At 37.5% G+C, this 17191-nt stretch overlaps 1 protein-coding gene and 1 non-coding gene across 2 annotated transcripts; one reads left to right on the top strand and one right to left on the bottom strand.

Annotated features, from left to right (window-relative positions):
- The first annotated feature begins 4786 nt into the window (after positions 1 to 4786).
- LOC113780708 (LRR receptor-like serine/threonine-protein kinase EFR) lies at positions 4787 to 7624 on the top strand. Its single transcript, XM_027326488.1, has one exon. The coding sequence runs from the start codon at positions 4787 to 4789 to the stop codon at positions 7622 to 7624; it is 2838 nt and encodes a 945-aa protein (XP_027182289.1).
- Positions 7625 to 13176: 5552 nt separating this feature from the next.
- LOC113781803 lies at positions 13177 to 13283 on the bottom strand. Its single transcript, XR_003469708.1, has one exon. It is a non-coding gene; the product is annotated as a small nucleolar RNA R71 (small nucleolar RNA).
- Between the last annotated feature and the right edge of the window lie 3908 nt (positions 13284 to 17191).

The raw sequence follows: 17191 nt of genomic DNA, 5'->3' as shown, positions 1-17191 counted from the left end.
GGGGGTGGTTGATGGGATGAAAATGAAAATAAAATAAATAAAATCCAAAACACGTACAATTTACTAAAAATAGCAATTAATAAAATTCTACCCAAAGGATCAACTGCTCAGGCACGGTCCTATTAAATGATCATCGATGCAAAGATATTTCATTCATCCGTCACTAGGTTGGTTATAACTATCAACAAACTCTGACAGCCAGTTCTTCCTTTCTTTTTTGACAGTCAAGGTACGACCATTGACTGTTTCTCTAGCCAAAAAACAACTCTAGGTACGACCGTAGGAATTTAATTATCCAATTGCATTAAAACGAGAATAACCCAACCCTAACCAATAAACACACTAAGAAGGTTTATTTAAATTAGATTTTACGTTTCCCCAACATAAAGCCAATTATGGTGGTTGTCACTAGATATCAACTAAATGAACAATTACGGATTCAATTTAGTTAATGTGACAGTAGGTTATTAAATTAAATCAAATATTCGGCTGTTGATATTCAATTAATTAAATACCCATTAACAATAAATTCAGAAAACGCACGAATAGCAACAAGTTGGAAGAAATAATGAAAATTCGATTAGATCTCACAGATATTATGGATCACGCCTTCGCGTCGACCTTTGGGTAGAGGAGAAATATAGCCGCTCCTTATCGTATCAATCTCGTGTGGGTTGATTGATTTCTTCCACATAATTGCCAAAGAATTAATTGTCAAGAAATTAGGCAAGACGAATTAACGAAGGAACAAACGAGAAAGTCCCTTAGTATCTTTTCTTATATCGTGTCCCTACTGGAGCAGAGTCAAGAAAAGGGATAAAAGCTGATGAAAAATCGTACAGAATGAAAAACGAACGTCCGAAGCGTCTACAGGGAAGAATTGAAAAGTAAACTCCTAAGCCCACGTGATCCGGCTTTTTTCCAATTGCTGCCGACGAGAGAAAAGAAAGAAAAGAGAGACGTCTGACTCTCCCAGCAAGGGCTAAAACTAATTCTGATTGATAAGACCCCCTTTGGCTTTTTTCTTTCTTTCTTTTGTAGTGCCGCCAGGAGCCAAGAAAAACGTCTGACCCAATTCATGCCACAAAGGCTAATCCTTTTTGAGTTTTAATCCCATGCGTCTGGTCCGCGTGAACCCAACCTTCTAATTGCCCACTTTTGCTGCTACCAAGCCCGCGGGTCCGACTTTTGGGTGAGCCTCCTCAGTTCTGGCGTGGACACGCCCTGAAATGACGAGTCTTCTGAAATTTTTCTTCAAAAAATTACTTTTAACGCCGACCACCTACGATTCACACAAATGTCGAATATGAGCAAAATCTCAATTCTTAGCATGAGTATTCTCAAATGTTGTCAGTAGTCGACATCGAAGGCCCTGTATTGTAAGAAAAATATGAAGTATCCTAAACTGTGTAATGCTTGCAATCAAAATGTGGAATATCCTAAATTGAGGTTTGTCGTAGGTGTTAACCTTTTTATCATTTTAATTGTTACAATATCTACATAAACATAACTTTTAGAATATGTGTATTTATACAGGTATATGTTAAAAGTCTTGACAAGTGATGCAACCAGTAGTGCTTGATTTGTTATATTTGATCAAGAGGCTGAAAAAGTAATAGAATACAAACTTTCTTTTGTTCTTGAAGAATTTAACAAGGTAAATTTATATCTAATTTTTTAAAATATTTTTACTAATATTAGACAATCCGACACTTATCTCAGCCGTTGAATATTCAAACCAAAAAAAATCTATTACGCATTTCATTTCCAGGAAGGATTTAGCAATGAAATCGTGTCAACAATTATAAATAAGATTACGTGAAAACCTTTTGTGTTCCAAATCAAGTTGAACAATTACAATCTGGAACAAGGTAGTAATAGATTTACAGTGACTAGATGATACCACTGTGATTTCGGGAGGGAAATGCATTTCATGTTTTCACAGGTAATGTGCAATAAATTTGTCTTATGTTTCACATATTATATCTCACATAATATTTTTGCCTTTAATTTTGATAAATTATTATCAGATTGGTGGAACCGACGATCAATACCAATCTGAAGCATCTTCTTCCTAGATCCCAATTAGTACAACAGATGATTCTAATCAACAGCATTTCAATACACTTCATATGAATCATTCATCAGAGGGTTCAACAAAAATCATAGAAGAAGGGAATTCTCATAAAAATATTTCCATGAGAAGGTAGATTTAATATACTATTTTACTTTCTTAAATTATAATCTTTACGTATTGTTATATACAATCTTGAATGCGATAAATCATTTATTTTTTTCATACTTAGTTATCCTACTTTGCTATCATGCAGTGATAATGGAAAATCAATAAATGCTGAGTTGCACGGACAAATCGAGGAGAATGTTCAAACAGAAGAAAAACAAAAATAAGTTTCTAAAGAATAGAATATTATTTGATACTATTTACTACATTTTTTTTTATTTATTTTCAAGTTTTTGAATGTTATGGTATTGTTGAATGTTATTTTTTTCATTTTTGAATTATTATTCACTGAATTAGATGTTTAAATTTATATTATAAGAATACTTTATATTACAATGCGCACATAGTAATATACTTAAGACAAGTTATAATAGATTATACATTAAATTTGTATTTTATATCAACATTTTTATAAAATTAACTAAATAATTTATTTTTTTCGACGATTCCCATTCAACGAACGGGTACAAAACTAGTTTGTATATATTTTTGCCATTCCAGTCATTTTAGCTTTGAAATGAGGATAATCTTGATATTTCAATTAATCCATTATAGGCATTTCCGAATTTTACAGGAACTTTTATACCAAAAACAATGGTAGATCCAATTACGTCCTAGGGTCTTTGTTTGAGGCGAGATTCTATAGTTTGAACGTTATCTCCTATCGCTTGACACTTTAGTTTAATCACGAAGGGATTATGTGGAAAGGCTTTGATATACAAGATGATAAAGTATAACTTACCTAAGAATAAATAAGAAAGAAACTTAATCATGCATAAAACACTGAAGCAAAATAAGAAAGAAACTTAGTCATGCATAAAACTTTGAACCAAATTTGATCTGTTGGACGATTTTTCCATTCTATTAATTTTACTGTTTAGCTTTTGGAAATAATGTTTCTCATAGAAAAGGTTTTCTGAGATACGAACATGCTAATGCAAACCTTTACACTGGTCACAGCGCAGAGCCAGAAATAATTTCTAGTGGAAGCAAAATTAATATTAAATATCTTCTTATTTTTTCTGAAAGCCATAACAATAGCATTTGTATAACAAGTAAATGTAATACATGCATATCATGATTAATATAACCCAAAATGACATGCTAAAACTTACTAATAAAATAGTCATTTTCTTTTTAAAAGCATGCTAAACATTTTTAAACTGCTCGTTTGCCTGTGATATTGTTAAGTATGCTGTATTGGAAAATATTACTTTCTCTTTATTTTTCATTGCACAAACGATTACTTAATTCTATATTTATTTTATTGGAAAAAGTCCAAAGAAAGTATTTAACTAATGAGTGGTAAATTAAAATGAATTTCAAGGAAACTAAATGATTAGAGTAAAAAGCATTTGAAGGCTCCTACATACAAATCCGCCGCTGACAAGTCATCGCAAAAATTGTGGTTGACATCTCGTAAAACACACAAAGAAGCGTAAGTTGAGAGAAGACATTAGGTTGGTTGTTAATTAGAAGATAAGGAAAAAGGAATAAAAATATAACTAAGTAAGACGAAGAAAATACGTTTGTTGTTTAGGTCAAGAGAGAGGAATACATTTTCTCCGACCTCAGCTCAGATAAAATATTTGTGCTCAGTTTTGTATGTTTGTGTAGACTTAGAGCAGAGCAACCAGAATTTAGAAATAGAGGCACATTTGATTTCTATATATTCTCTGTCCAGGCCATTTTCCAAATTGATAGACGTTGATACGTAAAGGTTACTAAATTGTAAGTTGCTGGAAGCTCACTGACCATTTCTGAATTAAGTTCTGATGACGAAGTTTAGCTCATTTTTCTCCAAAAATAAATACCAAGACAATTAAGGGCCCGTTTGGGTCGTGTTAAATTATTAAAAAAGTATAGAATTTTTAATAAAAAAAATACTTATTAACTGCTTAGTTGCTTTTAAATATATTATTTGGGGATATAGTTCAATGAGTACTTATTGTATTGGATAACGTGTAATTTGAAAATATTTAAAAGCGTTTATCTCTTTATTTGATTCATAATATAAGATAAAATGATTTAATTTGATGTTTTATTTTTTTTTTAAATCACAAAGGTTTCTCTAAAAGTATCAAATTTGAGCCTTTGTTAAAAGTGTTTTTATCACCAAAAGCTCTACTCCTAATTTTATGGGATGATATTTACCAAACACTTTAAAAATACTTTTAACACCTAAGAGTGTTTTTCTTTCTTTTTTTTTTTTATTACCAAAAGCACCGCAACCCCGAACAACGGTGCCTAAGTCCATTTGTTCCAGTTGTGTGGACTATATAAAGCAGAACTACAAGAATCTGTAACAGCTCGCTGACCATTTCTGTATTAAGTTCTCACAACGAAGTTTAGCTCATTTTACTCGAAAATATACCAAGAAAATTAAGTCCATATTTCGTTCCAAGAATCTATAGAGCGGAACTACAAGAATCTATAACAGCTCAAACATTGATCCCATTCCACAGAAACTTTTATCATTCAATCATCAATTTGTTGCAAATTATTCCATCTCGCATCCAACAGCTCATTGAAGTCCCCAATACCATGTGGGGATTTCGCTCATCATCAACATTAGCAAACATATTTCTCCTTCTCTTAGTTGCCATGAACCTTTCAGTAAGCCATGTTTCAGCTTCTAAACAATTTCAAAATGAGACTGATCGTCTTGCTCTGCTCGAATTCAAGAATCAGATATACGATGATCCGTTTGGAGTCCTGAATTCCTGGTACCATTCACAACACCATTGTCAGTGGGAAGGAGTCACATGTGGTACTCAACATCAAAGGGTCATAGCCTTGACTCTACGGCATAAGCAGTTGTCTGGAACCATATCTCCTCATGTCGGAAATCTAAGCTTCATGAGATTCATCCATCTTGAGGAGAATCAATTCCGTGGTGGGATTCCCCAAGAATTCGGTCGCCTCTTCAAGCTGAGAGTCTTGAACCTCTCAAGTAACGCAATCAGTGGAAAAATCCCAGCAAACCTGAGCTACTGCTCAGAGTTGATAAATATTAGCCTAGCGGGGAACAATCTGGAAGGGAAAATTCCAATGGATCAGCTGAGCAATTTGAAGAAGCTTGAAAATTTTAATATTTATTCAAACAATTTGACAGGAGAGATTCCCTCCTCCATTGGGAACTTATCATCATCATTGATCGGACTCAGCCTGGGCTTCAACAATCTGGAGGGAAATTTGCCCATGGAGATGGGGCTCTTAAAAAAGGTTGCTGTGTTAACAGTTGGAGGAAATAAACTATCTGGTATAATTCCTGCCTGTGTCTTTAATAGTTCAGCCATTATTTCATTTTCAGTAGCCTCCAATTCCTTTCATGGCAATCTCCCAACCAACATAGGTCACACCCTACCAAATCTGCAAGAATTATATCTTGGGGGAAACAAGTTCTATGGAAACTTTCCGACTTCAATCACCAATGCTTCTCGGCTTGAGCGAATTGAGATTCCTAGTAATGAGTTTAAAGGCCAAATTCCAACTAATTTAGGAGATCTGACTAATCTTCAATTTTTAAATCTTGAAAGAAACCTCTTCGGCAGTAATTCAACTGGAGACTTAGATTTTATTGCATCATTGACCAACTGCAGTGATCTAAGCGTTTTTTCGTTGAGTGGCAATAATTTTGGAAGTAATATACCTAAAGTCATGGCCAATCTCTCACATCAACTCACTGAATTGTACATGGGGGGAAATCAACTGTCAGGAACTATTCCAGAAGGGTTTGGAGATCTTGTCAATATATATATCCTTACCCTTGAAGCAAACACTCTTTTTGGGCTCATTCCAAGAGATTTTGGCAAATTACAAAATTTGCAACTTCTGAGTCTAGCCCAAAATGAGTTGTCAGGACAGATAGTCTCTACCCTATGTAATGCCACTGCTCTATACCGTCTGGAGTTATCAGCTAACCAGTTTGAAGGGGGTAATCTATTTGACAATGTTCTTATGAACTGTCAAAATTTGCAATATCTGGATATATCTCAAAACAAATTTACTGGAATTATATCACCACAGTTTTTGCAGACGCACTCATCACTGATGTACATGAAAATGGGTGAAAATTCGTTTAGCGGTTCTCTGCCTTCTGAAATTGGAAAGCTTATACATTTGGTGGATTTCAATGTTTCCCATAACCAACTTGCTGGAGATATACCCATATCACTTGCTGATTGTTCAAATCTAGTGAATCTTTCCATGCAAGCCAATTTTTTCCAAGGAACAATTCCACCAAATTTGGCTTCTTTGAAGAGCATCCAGCAAATAGACCTTTCGAGTAATAACTTGACTGGTCCAATACCCAGAGAACTTGAGAAGCTTCAGTTTTTGAGGCACTTAAACCTTTCCTATAATGACATCGAGGGAGAGCTACCAAACACAGGGATTTTCAGCAATGCAAGTCAAATATCATTGATTGGCAACAACAAACTCTGTGGAGGAATTCCAGAATTGGAGTTCCCACCTTGCAGAGTTATCAGAGGGAAAAACAGAGGAAAGCTGAAGGTTATCATATTGCTGTCCATTGTGTTACCGGCATCGCTTCTGGTTCTTGGTACAGTGTTGTTATATCTCTTGGTACATCGAAAAAGAGAAAGAAGAATGGTAGCAGGATTCTCTAGCATGCCCCCAAGAATCGATGAGCTCTTGCGAATTTCTTACCATGAACTTCATCGTGCAACTTCAGGATTTTCTCCAGAAAACTTAATTGGTTCAGGACATTTTGGAGCTGTCTACAAAGGCACACTAGAAAAACATGGCAATAAGCTTGTAGCAGTTAAAGTTCTTGATCTTCAAAAGAATGGAGCTAAAAAAAGTTTTAAGGCTGAGTGTAAAACATTGAGAAATATTCGCCATAGAAACCTCGTTTCTATCGTGAGTTATTGCTCCAGTATTGATTCCAGGGGTGATGAATTCAAAGCTCTAGTCTATGAGTTCATGGAAAATGGGAATCCGGACTTGTGTCTGCATCCTGCAGAGACAACTGATCAGGCAACAAGCTCAAGAAGTCTTAATCTTTCTCAGAAGCTGAACATTGCAATTGATGTGGCTTCAGCATTGCAGTATCTTCACAACCACTGTGAAGCTGAGATTGTCCATTGTGATCTAAAACCAAGTAACATTCTTCTTGACAATGATCTTGTTGCCCATGTGGGTGATTTTGGATTGGCAAGGCTTCTCCCGAAACCCGTCAACAGATCTTCCGAGCAAGAAGGCAGCAGTACTATTGCTATAAAAGGAACAATCGGTTATGCAGCTCTAGGTAATTGTGCACGGACTACTATTTGGCACTTAAAGTTGGCACTTTCACGGGTTATAATTGACATTAGTTTTAAGGAGATACTTGACCCAATTTATAGTGATTCATTTTAACAATTTCAATTAAGTCTTATTTACAAACTAGTACTTAAACATAGCAGCTATATTTAATTTACTTCCTTAGATTATATATGTAGATATATATATATATATATAGCTTCTCCTTTGCAACATAACAATAATATATCTAGAAACAAAAATTCAGAGTATGGAATGGGTCATGCGGCATCAACTCCAGGGGATGTCTACAGCTACGGCATTCTTTTGCTAGAGATGATCACAAAGAGGAGGCCAATAGATGATATGTTCATGGATGAGTTAGATATGCACAACTATGTTAACAGGGCTTTGCATGAACAAGTCTCCAAGATCGTGGACCCGTCGCTTCTTTCTGAAGGAAGAGATGAAAACAGTAGAATTATTCATGGGGAGGAAACTATTAATGGTGGAAGAGAGATTGATTGCATTATTTCCCTATTAAAAATCGGACTGAAGTGCTCTGCAAAATTGCCGAATGATCGGATGCACATGAATGAAGTTGTCAGAAAATTACATCTCATTAAGGATGTCTTACTTGGTGTGAGGGTACATCAAGAAAATCTTCAAGTTTGATAGCCACAGGTATGCTCGAGAATTTAATACAGCCCACAAGTTGAAGTTCATTTGTTTTTTCTATTTTAGATAAATTCTTTTATTTTGGACGAAGTCTTGTGAGCTAACCGGTTGCTATCATTCAGAATCCATTGTAGACCCCAAAAAAAAAAAAAGGGAAACAAGAGAAAAGTTATACTATATGTGTTGTGCCCACTAGCATGGAAAAGGATGTCTGCTCGTCCTAATGCTTGAAATCTTGATTTGCAGCTGCTTGCTGGTCTAAATCAAACAAGATGAAGTTGCTAGTTCGATGAACTGATAAAGAAGACATCTAAGGCTTTTTCTTTGAAAAAATGAATGGATGATTCAAATACATTCCTAGTCTTTCTTTACAAGAATTGTATGTTTTGAAAGGTAGTCAATTGGCTCAATTCTGCTTGAACATTTTTATGCTTCCATACTATGCTTGGATCTTATGCTTCCATAATATACATTATACAATAAGCGTATTTAGTCCATGCTTAATATTGTCCGATAATGTAGAAACTTTCAGTCAACTCTTAATTTACAAATCTATTCCTCTTCTCCGAGAAAAAATGGATCTCCATAATTCCATTTCTTGTTGATACTAAAATCAATCTCCATAAGTATATGAAATTGCAGAACTGTCTGAAACTTGATTTCATCTCAGATTAGTGAGGAGTAATTTTCTATACTTGTCACTTTAACGAAGCTAGTGTTAGAGCCGTTTGACCAATTCTTTGTGTAGTTGGAAAACAAATATGCCAATTTTGAAACTAAAAAACCAAGTCAACCTTTCAAGGATTTTAATAAATTGTGATAGGCAGACTCAACCAATTCTTGGTCCAATCTTTAAGTCAAGTCAGCATATGAACCTTGTTCGAGATAAATCTCATACATTCTCTTATCATTCTCTTCACAAGTTAATCTTAAAGCTCAACACAACTCTTAACTGAAAACAAAGGAAAAAAATCAAATGCTGACTGACCGAGGAATAAAAAAAGCAAACGACTTCATTTAATATTAGAGGGCATGATATCATATGCATCATCACCTACACAATCACTTCGTATGTTTATAAAGAAAAAGCAAGACATGCTAACAACGGCAACTAGGCTTCGTTTGGGATTGCAGTGCTTTTGGTAAAAAAGTATTTTTATGTGCTAAAAATATTTTTAAAGTGTTTGGTAAATATTATCGCATAAAACTAGGAGCAGAGCTTTTGGTATTAAAAGCACTTTTAGTAAAATCTAAATTTTGTACTTTTAGAGTAGTTTTTGTGATTTAAAAAATAAAACATCAAATTTAATCATCTTATCCTATATTATGAACTAAATAAAGAGATAAAAACTTTTAAAAATTTTTAAATTATACATTATTCAATACAATAAGTATTTATTGAATTATGTCTCCAAACAATATATTTAAAAGTATTTAAGTAGTTAATAAGTACTTTTATTAAAAGTTCTATTATATAAGTACTTTTCAATAAGTGACCCAAACCCAAACATGCCCTAGAAAATCTTCTAGTCACTATGGACGCTTGTCGAAACCTCCAAAAAATAATACTAATTCCACAATCACAAATAAGAAATTTTTATAGTATGATAGTGAAAGTTAGGTCGAATCCAAGGGAACTCCGCTCGGGCGGTTCTTTTTGGACGGAAACCTAGTTGTTTACCGAAGCTGTATGTATGCATCAATACCTGTTAATCTCTCCAAAGATTATCCATGGAAGACAAAGAAACAGAGTTCCTCTGTAAACTCACAGCAAACCATCTCTTTTTAGCCCAATTCGGGTGCCTATGAATGAGATAGCAAGAAAATTAGATCTACTCAAAGATCTGGCATTTGCTTCAAATCAGACCTCGAGGTCGGATCCTGTTCTGAGAAGTAAGGAAAATTTTCCTTACTAAATTTGATGCCGGATATGATTTGCTTCGAGCCAGATCCAAGGACCGAACTCACTTTTGAGAATTGAGAAGTTTCTTTTGATTTGATCTGACTTTGGAGTTTGGACTTACGATCAGATCCTTGGTAACGGTTAAATTCATTAAAATTTTACCACCAAATGATGCCTCAACTTTAGACAATGATTCTGATCACTTGCGCTTCTTATGTAAATACGTATTCACATGAAACAAAACTTTGAAAATTTTTTTGATCAATGACTATAAGATACAATTCTTGAATCATAACAATTCTAACTGTGCAAGATCACGTAAAGAATTGATTTACTACAGAAAATCATTCTTCACATTTTAAAATATTTTAAAACTACGCTCTGTGGTTCTAATCAGTCTGTTATATTAGTGTATATTATAGACAAACAAACTTTGTCTTATCCCGAAAGATATTTATCATTTGCAATAGATATTAATAGTGAACAAGTATAGCTTAAAGAAAAATGGTTACTGTAATTTATGATTTTTTTTTCAGAACTGTAATTTATGATTTGAAACCTTTTCTATCTTTGTCCATCTCCCTAGTATTTTTACGAGGAGACTAAAGTCTTCCGGTCCTTGCAGAGTAGACATGATGCAGGGTACTAAAATGCAAGTTTAAAATTATAGACTTAGAAAGTAAGTCAACAGCAACTGTTTGGTCCTTCCTACCAAGTGGTTGGATGAAGTGGACCAGTCATTTAGTAGACTGACTGACTGTTGTAGACATGAAACAATAATAAATTGTGGTCCACGAATATAAAAATTGGGAGAATGATAGAGCAGTTATTTGGCACATTTTGCATTGTTATTTTGTCCTAATTTTGGCTATTCATGGTGCTAAGAATTGGAATGTCACTCATATTTGATGTTTGTGTGAATTGTAGGTGGTCGGCATTAAAAATGATCTCTTGAGGCAAATTTTCAGAAGACCCTTCGTCTCAGAGCGTGGCCATGCCAGAAAAGGTAGATGTTACCGAAAAGTCGGACCCCGGTCCACGTGAACCGCGAGAAGCATGGGATAAAAACTCCAAAAGGCTAGCTTTTGTTTCAATGAATTGGGCCAGACGACTGAGAGCTTCTGGCGGCGGCTATATAAAGAAGAAAAAGCGAGATTCAGAGGCATCACTACTTTTAGCTTTAGTTTTTACCTTTTTGCAAGATTGGTCAGACGCTTTCCTTTGCTTTTGTTTTCCTCTTCGGCAGCAATTGCATAGGAGATTAGATAGTTTTAACTTTTCTTATTTTGGCCGAATGGGTCAGACGAAAAAGACTTTTCTTCCCCTTGCTTTTGGCCTTTACGTTTGACTCTTTCACTTTTGTCTTCGGATCTGTACAATTTGTGTGGGCTTTGGCATTGAATTTCGGGATTCAGTACGAATGCCAACGCAGAGATAAGGAAGACGCTTTCCTTTTTCCTTCTTCGCTACTTCACTGTTCCAGATTCTTTGATGTTTTCGTGGACGAAATTAATTAATTCGCGCAAGGTTGATACGATGAGGAGCGGCTAATTTCCTCCTCTACCCAAAGGTTGACGTGAGGGCGCGGTCCATAATATCTGTGAGATCTAATCGAATCTTCATTATTTCTTCCAATTTATTGCTATTCATGCGTTTCCTGAATTAATTGTTCATGGGTATTTTATTGATTAAATATCAACGGCCGGATATTTGATTTAATTTAATAGCCTACTGTCACATTAACTAAATTGAATTTGTAATTGTTCGTTTAGTTGATACCTAGTGGCGACCACCATAATTGGTTTTATGTTGGGGAAACGTAAGATCTAACTTAAATAAATCCTCTTAGCGTGTTTGTTGGTTAGGGTTGGGTTCTTCTAGCTTTAATGCAATTGGGTAATTAAATTTCTATGGTCGTACCTAGGGTTGTTATCTGGTTAGGGAAGCACTCAATGGTCGTACCTTGACTGTCGAAAAGGTAAGGAAGAACTGGTTGTCAGAACTTATTGATAACTATAACCAACCTAGTAACGAATGGATGAAATATCTTTGCATCAATGATCATTTAATTGGACCGTGCCTGAACAGTTGATCTTTTGGATAGAACTTTTATTAATTGCTATTTTTAGTGAATTGTGCTTTGTGAGTTAGTTTTGAATTTTGTTTGTTTTATTTCATTTTTATTTGCCTCCCATTGAAAATTCCCCAATTTCGTTCTACTAATTTGGAAAGAAATAATTTCCTACCTGCTCCCTGTGGAATCGACCCTACTTGCCATTGTACGCAAATTCAATATTTTTATAGACAAATTTGGTATATCGGATCAAGCAAACTCTTCGGGAACAGGGTGAATCAAGTAACCCATTGCACACCTAGGGTCCCTGCTCTAGTACTTGGATTTGTTTATAATTAATTGTGGTGGTAATTAGGACTTTTTAGTAATTATTATTGCACAGGTTCGGCACCTGTCAATTTTTGGCGCCGTTGCCGGGGAGCTGGCGTTTGGATTATTTGTTTCTTTTCAAATTCAGTTTTTATTTATTTATTTTATTCTTTTTGGTATTTTTGCTAGTTTATGCCCCGTTCTTCTCGCACAGGTGAATTGATATACGACTCTGAGGTTGAGAAGGCAGCGCGTAAGCGGAGGCAAGAGACCAAGAGACGAAAAGAAGGGCACTTATTTATTGCAAACGAGGCAGTAGAAGACGAAGCAAGCATGGCCAACACCCAAACATTAAGGGAGCTGGCTGCCCCGGAGCTGACTCACCAGCCCTTATGCATTACATTCCTCACTTTGGCTGAGAATACTGCTTTCGAACTGAAGTCGGGGTTGATTCACCTCTTACCTTCTTTCTATGGTCTCTCTGGCGAAGAACCCCACAAGCACGTTAAGGAGTTCGAGGTGGTCTGCTCTAGTATGAAACCTCCTGGGGTCACTGAAGAGCAAATTAGACTGAGAGTTTTTCCATTCTCTCTCAAGGATGCAGCTAAAGTTTGGCTGTACTACCTACCAGCAGGTAGTATTACCACATGGGCACAGTTGAAAAAGAAGTTTTTGGAAAAATTCTTTCCTGCATCCCGGGCTGCGAGTTTGAGGAAGGAGATTTGCAGCATCAAACAGTATCCCGGGGAGTCCTTGTATGAATATTGGGAAAGGTTTAATAAATTGTGTACTAGATGCCCGCAGCATCAAATTAGTGAGCAACTGTTAATCCAATACTTCTATGAAGGACTCCAATCAACTGATAGGAGCATCATTGACGCTGCAAGTGGGGCAGCATTAGCGAACAAAACACCAAGGAAAGCATGGCTACTCATTGAGTCGATGGCAGAAAATTCTCAACAGTTTGGCTTCCGTGAGAGCAACCCCACCCGCAGGATTAATGAGGTGGAGTCGACATCTATTCAGCAACAGTTGTCGGAGCTCACATCCGTTATTCGACAATTAGCTGTGGGGAATATGCCCCAAGTAAAGGCCTGTGGAATATGCACAAATATGGGCCACCATACTGACTCATGCCCTATGTTGCAAGAGGATAGGGCTGAACAAATGAACATGGTTGGAGGTGTGCCCGCGCCTCGTAGGCAGTACGATCCATACTCCAACACGTACAATCCAGGTTGGAGAGATCACCCCAATTTCAGCTATGGTAATAGGCCACAAAATGCATTCTCCAATCATCCACCAGGATTTCAGCAACCTTGGCAACAGAAGTCTCAACCCTCGTCCTCGAGCTCAGGGAGTTCTTTGGAGAAAATTGTCAAGAGTTTGGCCACGACTACCACTCAACTCCAGCAGGAGACTAGGACCTTAGTCACGACCACTGCTCAACCCCAGCAAGAGACTAGGTCCTTGGTCGCGAGCACTACTCAGTTCCAACAGGATACCAAAGCAGGCATGAAAGATATGGAGACTCGCATGAGTCAAATGGCAACTGCCATAAATCGCCTGGAGTCCCACGTGTATGGGAAACTGCCATCACAACCTGAGACAAATCCCAGAAATGTAAGTGCAATGACATTAAGGAGTGGCAAGGAAGTGGAGGGGCCGAAGGTCACGAACTTGAAGAGTAAAAGTGAAGACGAGATCGAGAAGCAGATAGAGGAAGAAGGACACATTCGTGGAGGTCCTGAGGTAACTTTTATACCATCAATACCCGTTAAATCTAATTTACCCCCTTTTCCTTGCAGGTTGGCGAAGACGAAGAAGGCAGAGAAGGAAAGAGAGATCCTGGACGTGTTCAAAAAAGTGGAGATCAACATCCCCTTGTTGGAAGCAATTAAGCAAGTGCCAAAGTACCCGAAATTTCTCAAGGATTTATGTACCCATAAGAGGAAATTGAAGGGGGACGAAAGAGTAGCGGTGGGAGAGAATGTTTCAGCCATGCTCCAAAGAAAGCTCCCGCCCAAGTGTGGAGATCCAGGCATATTCACGATCCCGTGCAAAATCGAAAATACACCAATTAGAAAAGCAATGTTAGATTGAGGGGCGTCAATCAATGTGATGCCAAAGACCATTTTTGCTTCTCTAAATCTTGGGCCACTTAAAGAAACAGCCATCATAATCCAACTAGCTGATCGCACAAATACTTATCCAGAGGGGTTAGTTGAGGATGTCTTGGTCCAGGTAAATGAATTAGTATTTCCTGCGAATTTTTATATCCTGGACATGGGAGATGAGAAATCATTAAACCCGTCACCTATCTTGTTAGGTAGATCGTTTCTTAGCACTGCCAGGACTAAGATAGATGTGAATGAGGGTACCTTGTCAATTGAATTTGATGGTGAAACTGTGAATTTTAATATCTTTGAGGCGATGAAGTATCTAGAGGAATCTAACTCAGTTTTCGCTTTGAGTGTTATTGAGCCTTTTGTGCAGGAAACTTTCGAATTAGATGGCGAAGACGCATTGGAAGTGGCTTTGATCAAGCATCTGGAGTTGGGTGTAACTCGTGATGTGGACCTAAAGGAAGAGTTGCTCCATGCTGTCGAAGCCTTACACTCACTACCCACCGTATCTCCAAGGTATGAGCTCCCTTCTCTTTTTGTGCCAGAGGCTCAGACAAAGTTACTTCCTTCAGTTGTGCAGGCACCGGAGTTAGAACTAAAGCCTTTCCCGAAGCATCTAAAGTACGCATTCCTAGGAGACCGAGAGACACTTCCGGTGATCATCTCTGCACATCTATCCTCAAGTCAAGAGGACAGACTGGTGCGAATCCTTAGGGAGCATAAGGAGGCAATTGGGTGGAGCATAGCAGATATAAAGGGAGTAAGTCCATCCTTATGCATGCACCGAATTCGGCTCGAAGAAGATGCGAAACCGGTAAGACAGGCGCAACGGAGGCTGAACCCCCTAATGATGGAAGTTGTGAAAAAGGAGATACTTAAACTCCTAGAGGTGAGGATCATTTTCGCTATCTCAGACAGTCCGTGGGTGAGCCCTATCCAAGTGGTCCCGAAAAAGGCGAGAGTGACCGTAGAGGAGAACCAGGAGGGTGATATGGTCCCGGTTAGAAAAGCTACTGGTTGGCGCCAGTGCATCGACTACCGGAGGCTAAATTCTGTGACTAAAAAGGACCATTTCCCCCTCCCTTTTATTGATCAGATGGTAGAACGATTGGCAGGTCGTGTTTACTATTGTTTCTTGGATGGCTTTTCAGGTTACTTTCAGATCGCGATAGCACCAGAAGACCAGGAAAAGACTACATTCACATGCCCGTTCGGTACATTCGCTTATCGCCGGATGCCTTTCGGTCTCTGCAATGCTCCGGCAACTTTCCAAAGGTGCATGGTAAGTATTTTCTCAAAATATGTGAAAAAAATAATTGAGGTGTTCATGGATGATTTTAGTGTGTACGGGGACAGTTTTGATGAATGCCTTGAGAATCTGGCTCTAATTCTGAAAAGATGCATAGAGACGAATTTGATGCTTAATTGGGAAAAATGTCACTTTATGGTAGACCACGGCATTGTCTTAGGGCACGTTGTGTCGGCTAAGGGAATAGAGGTAGATAGAGCTAAAATAGACCTCATTTCTGCTCTACCTTACCCCGTATGTGTACGAAAAGTGCATTCGTTTTTTGGCCATGCAGGATTTTACAGGAGGTTTATCAAAAACTTTTCAAAGATAGGAGCACCCCTGTTCAAGTTACTGCAGAAGGACGTGCTATTTGATTTCACAAATGAATGTAAGGTGGCTTTTGATAAATTGAAGGAGTCGTTGACATCGCCGCCTGTCATTCAACCCCCAGATTGGAGCCTTCCGTTTGAAATCATGTGCGACGCGAGTGACTATGCCGTGGGGGCCGTGTTGGGGCAAAGAATTGGAAAAGTGCCACACGCGATCTACTACGCGTCGAGAGCATTAAGTGGAGCTCAATTTAATTACTCCACGACAGAGAAAGAATTACTTGCCATTGTTTTTGCACTAGAAAAATTTAGGTCATATTTATTGGGTACAAAAGTGATTGTTTTCTTTGACCATGCAGCCTTGCGGTACCTGTTGGCGAAGAAGGATGCAAAATCGAGGCTGATCAGGTCGATCTAGAGATCAAAGACAAGAGCGGAGCCGAGAATTTGGTAGCTGATCATTTGAGCCGGTTGCTCACAAATCAAGAGGATCTACCGTTGAGAGAATCATCCCCTGATGAACAATTATTAGCCATTGATTCGTCAATACTTTGGTACGCTGATATTGTCAATTTTTTTGGTAACGAACCAATTACCTGCAGGTTGGCCAAAGGCTAAAAGAGATAAGTTAAGAAGTGACGCCAAGCACTATATTTGGGATGAATCGTACCTGTGGAGGCATTGCTCGGACCAGATGATAAGAAGATGTGTAAGTGCTGGTGAGTTTCATTCTATTCTAACTTTCTGTCATTCGTTTGCATGTGGAGGACATTTTGATCCAAAGCGGACGGCTCGTAAGGTGTTAAAAAGTGGTTTTTATTGGCCTAGTCTCTTTAAGGATGCATATTTGTTTTGCAAATCTTGTGATAAGTGTCAAAGGGTGGGGAATATCTCTCGTAGAGATCAAATGAGTCAAACCCCCATATTATTTGTTGAGATTTTTGATGTCTGGGGCATAAATTTCATGGGTCCTT

The sequence above is a fragment of the Coffea eugenioides genome, chromosome 8, assembly GCF_003713205.1.
Source record: "Coffea eugenioides isolate CCC68of chromosome 8, Ceug_1.0, whole genome shotgun sequence".
Taxonomy (NCBI): Eukaryota; Viridiplantae; Streptophyta; class Magnoliopsida; order Gentianales; family Rubiaceae; genus Coffea; species Coffea eugenioides.
This window is presented reverse-complemented; position numbering and strand designations above follow the sequence as displayed.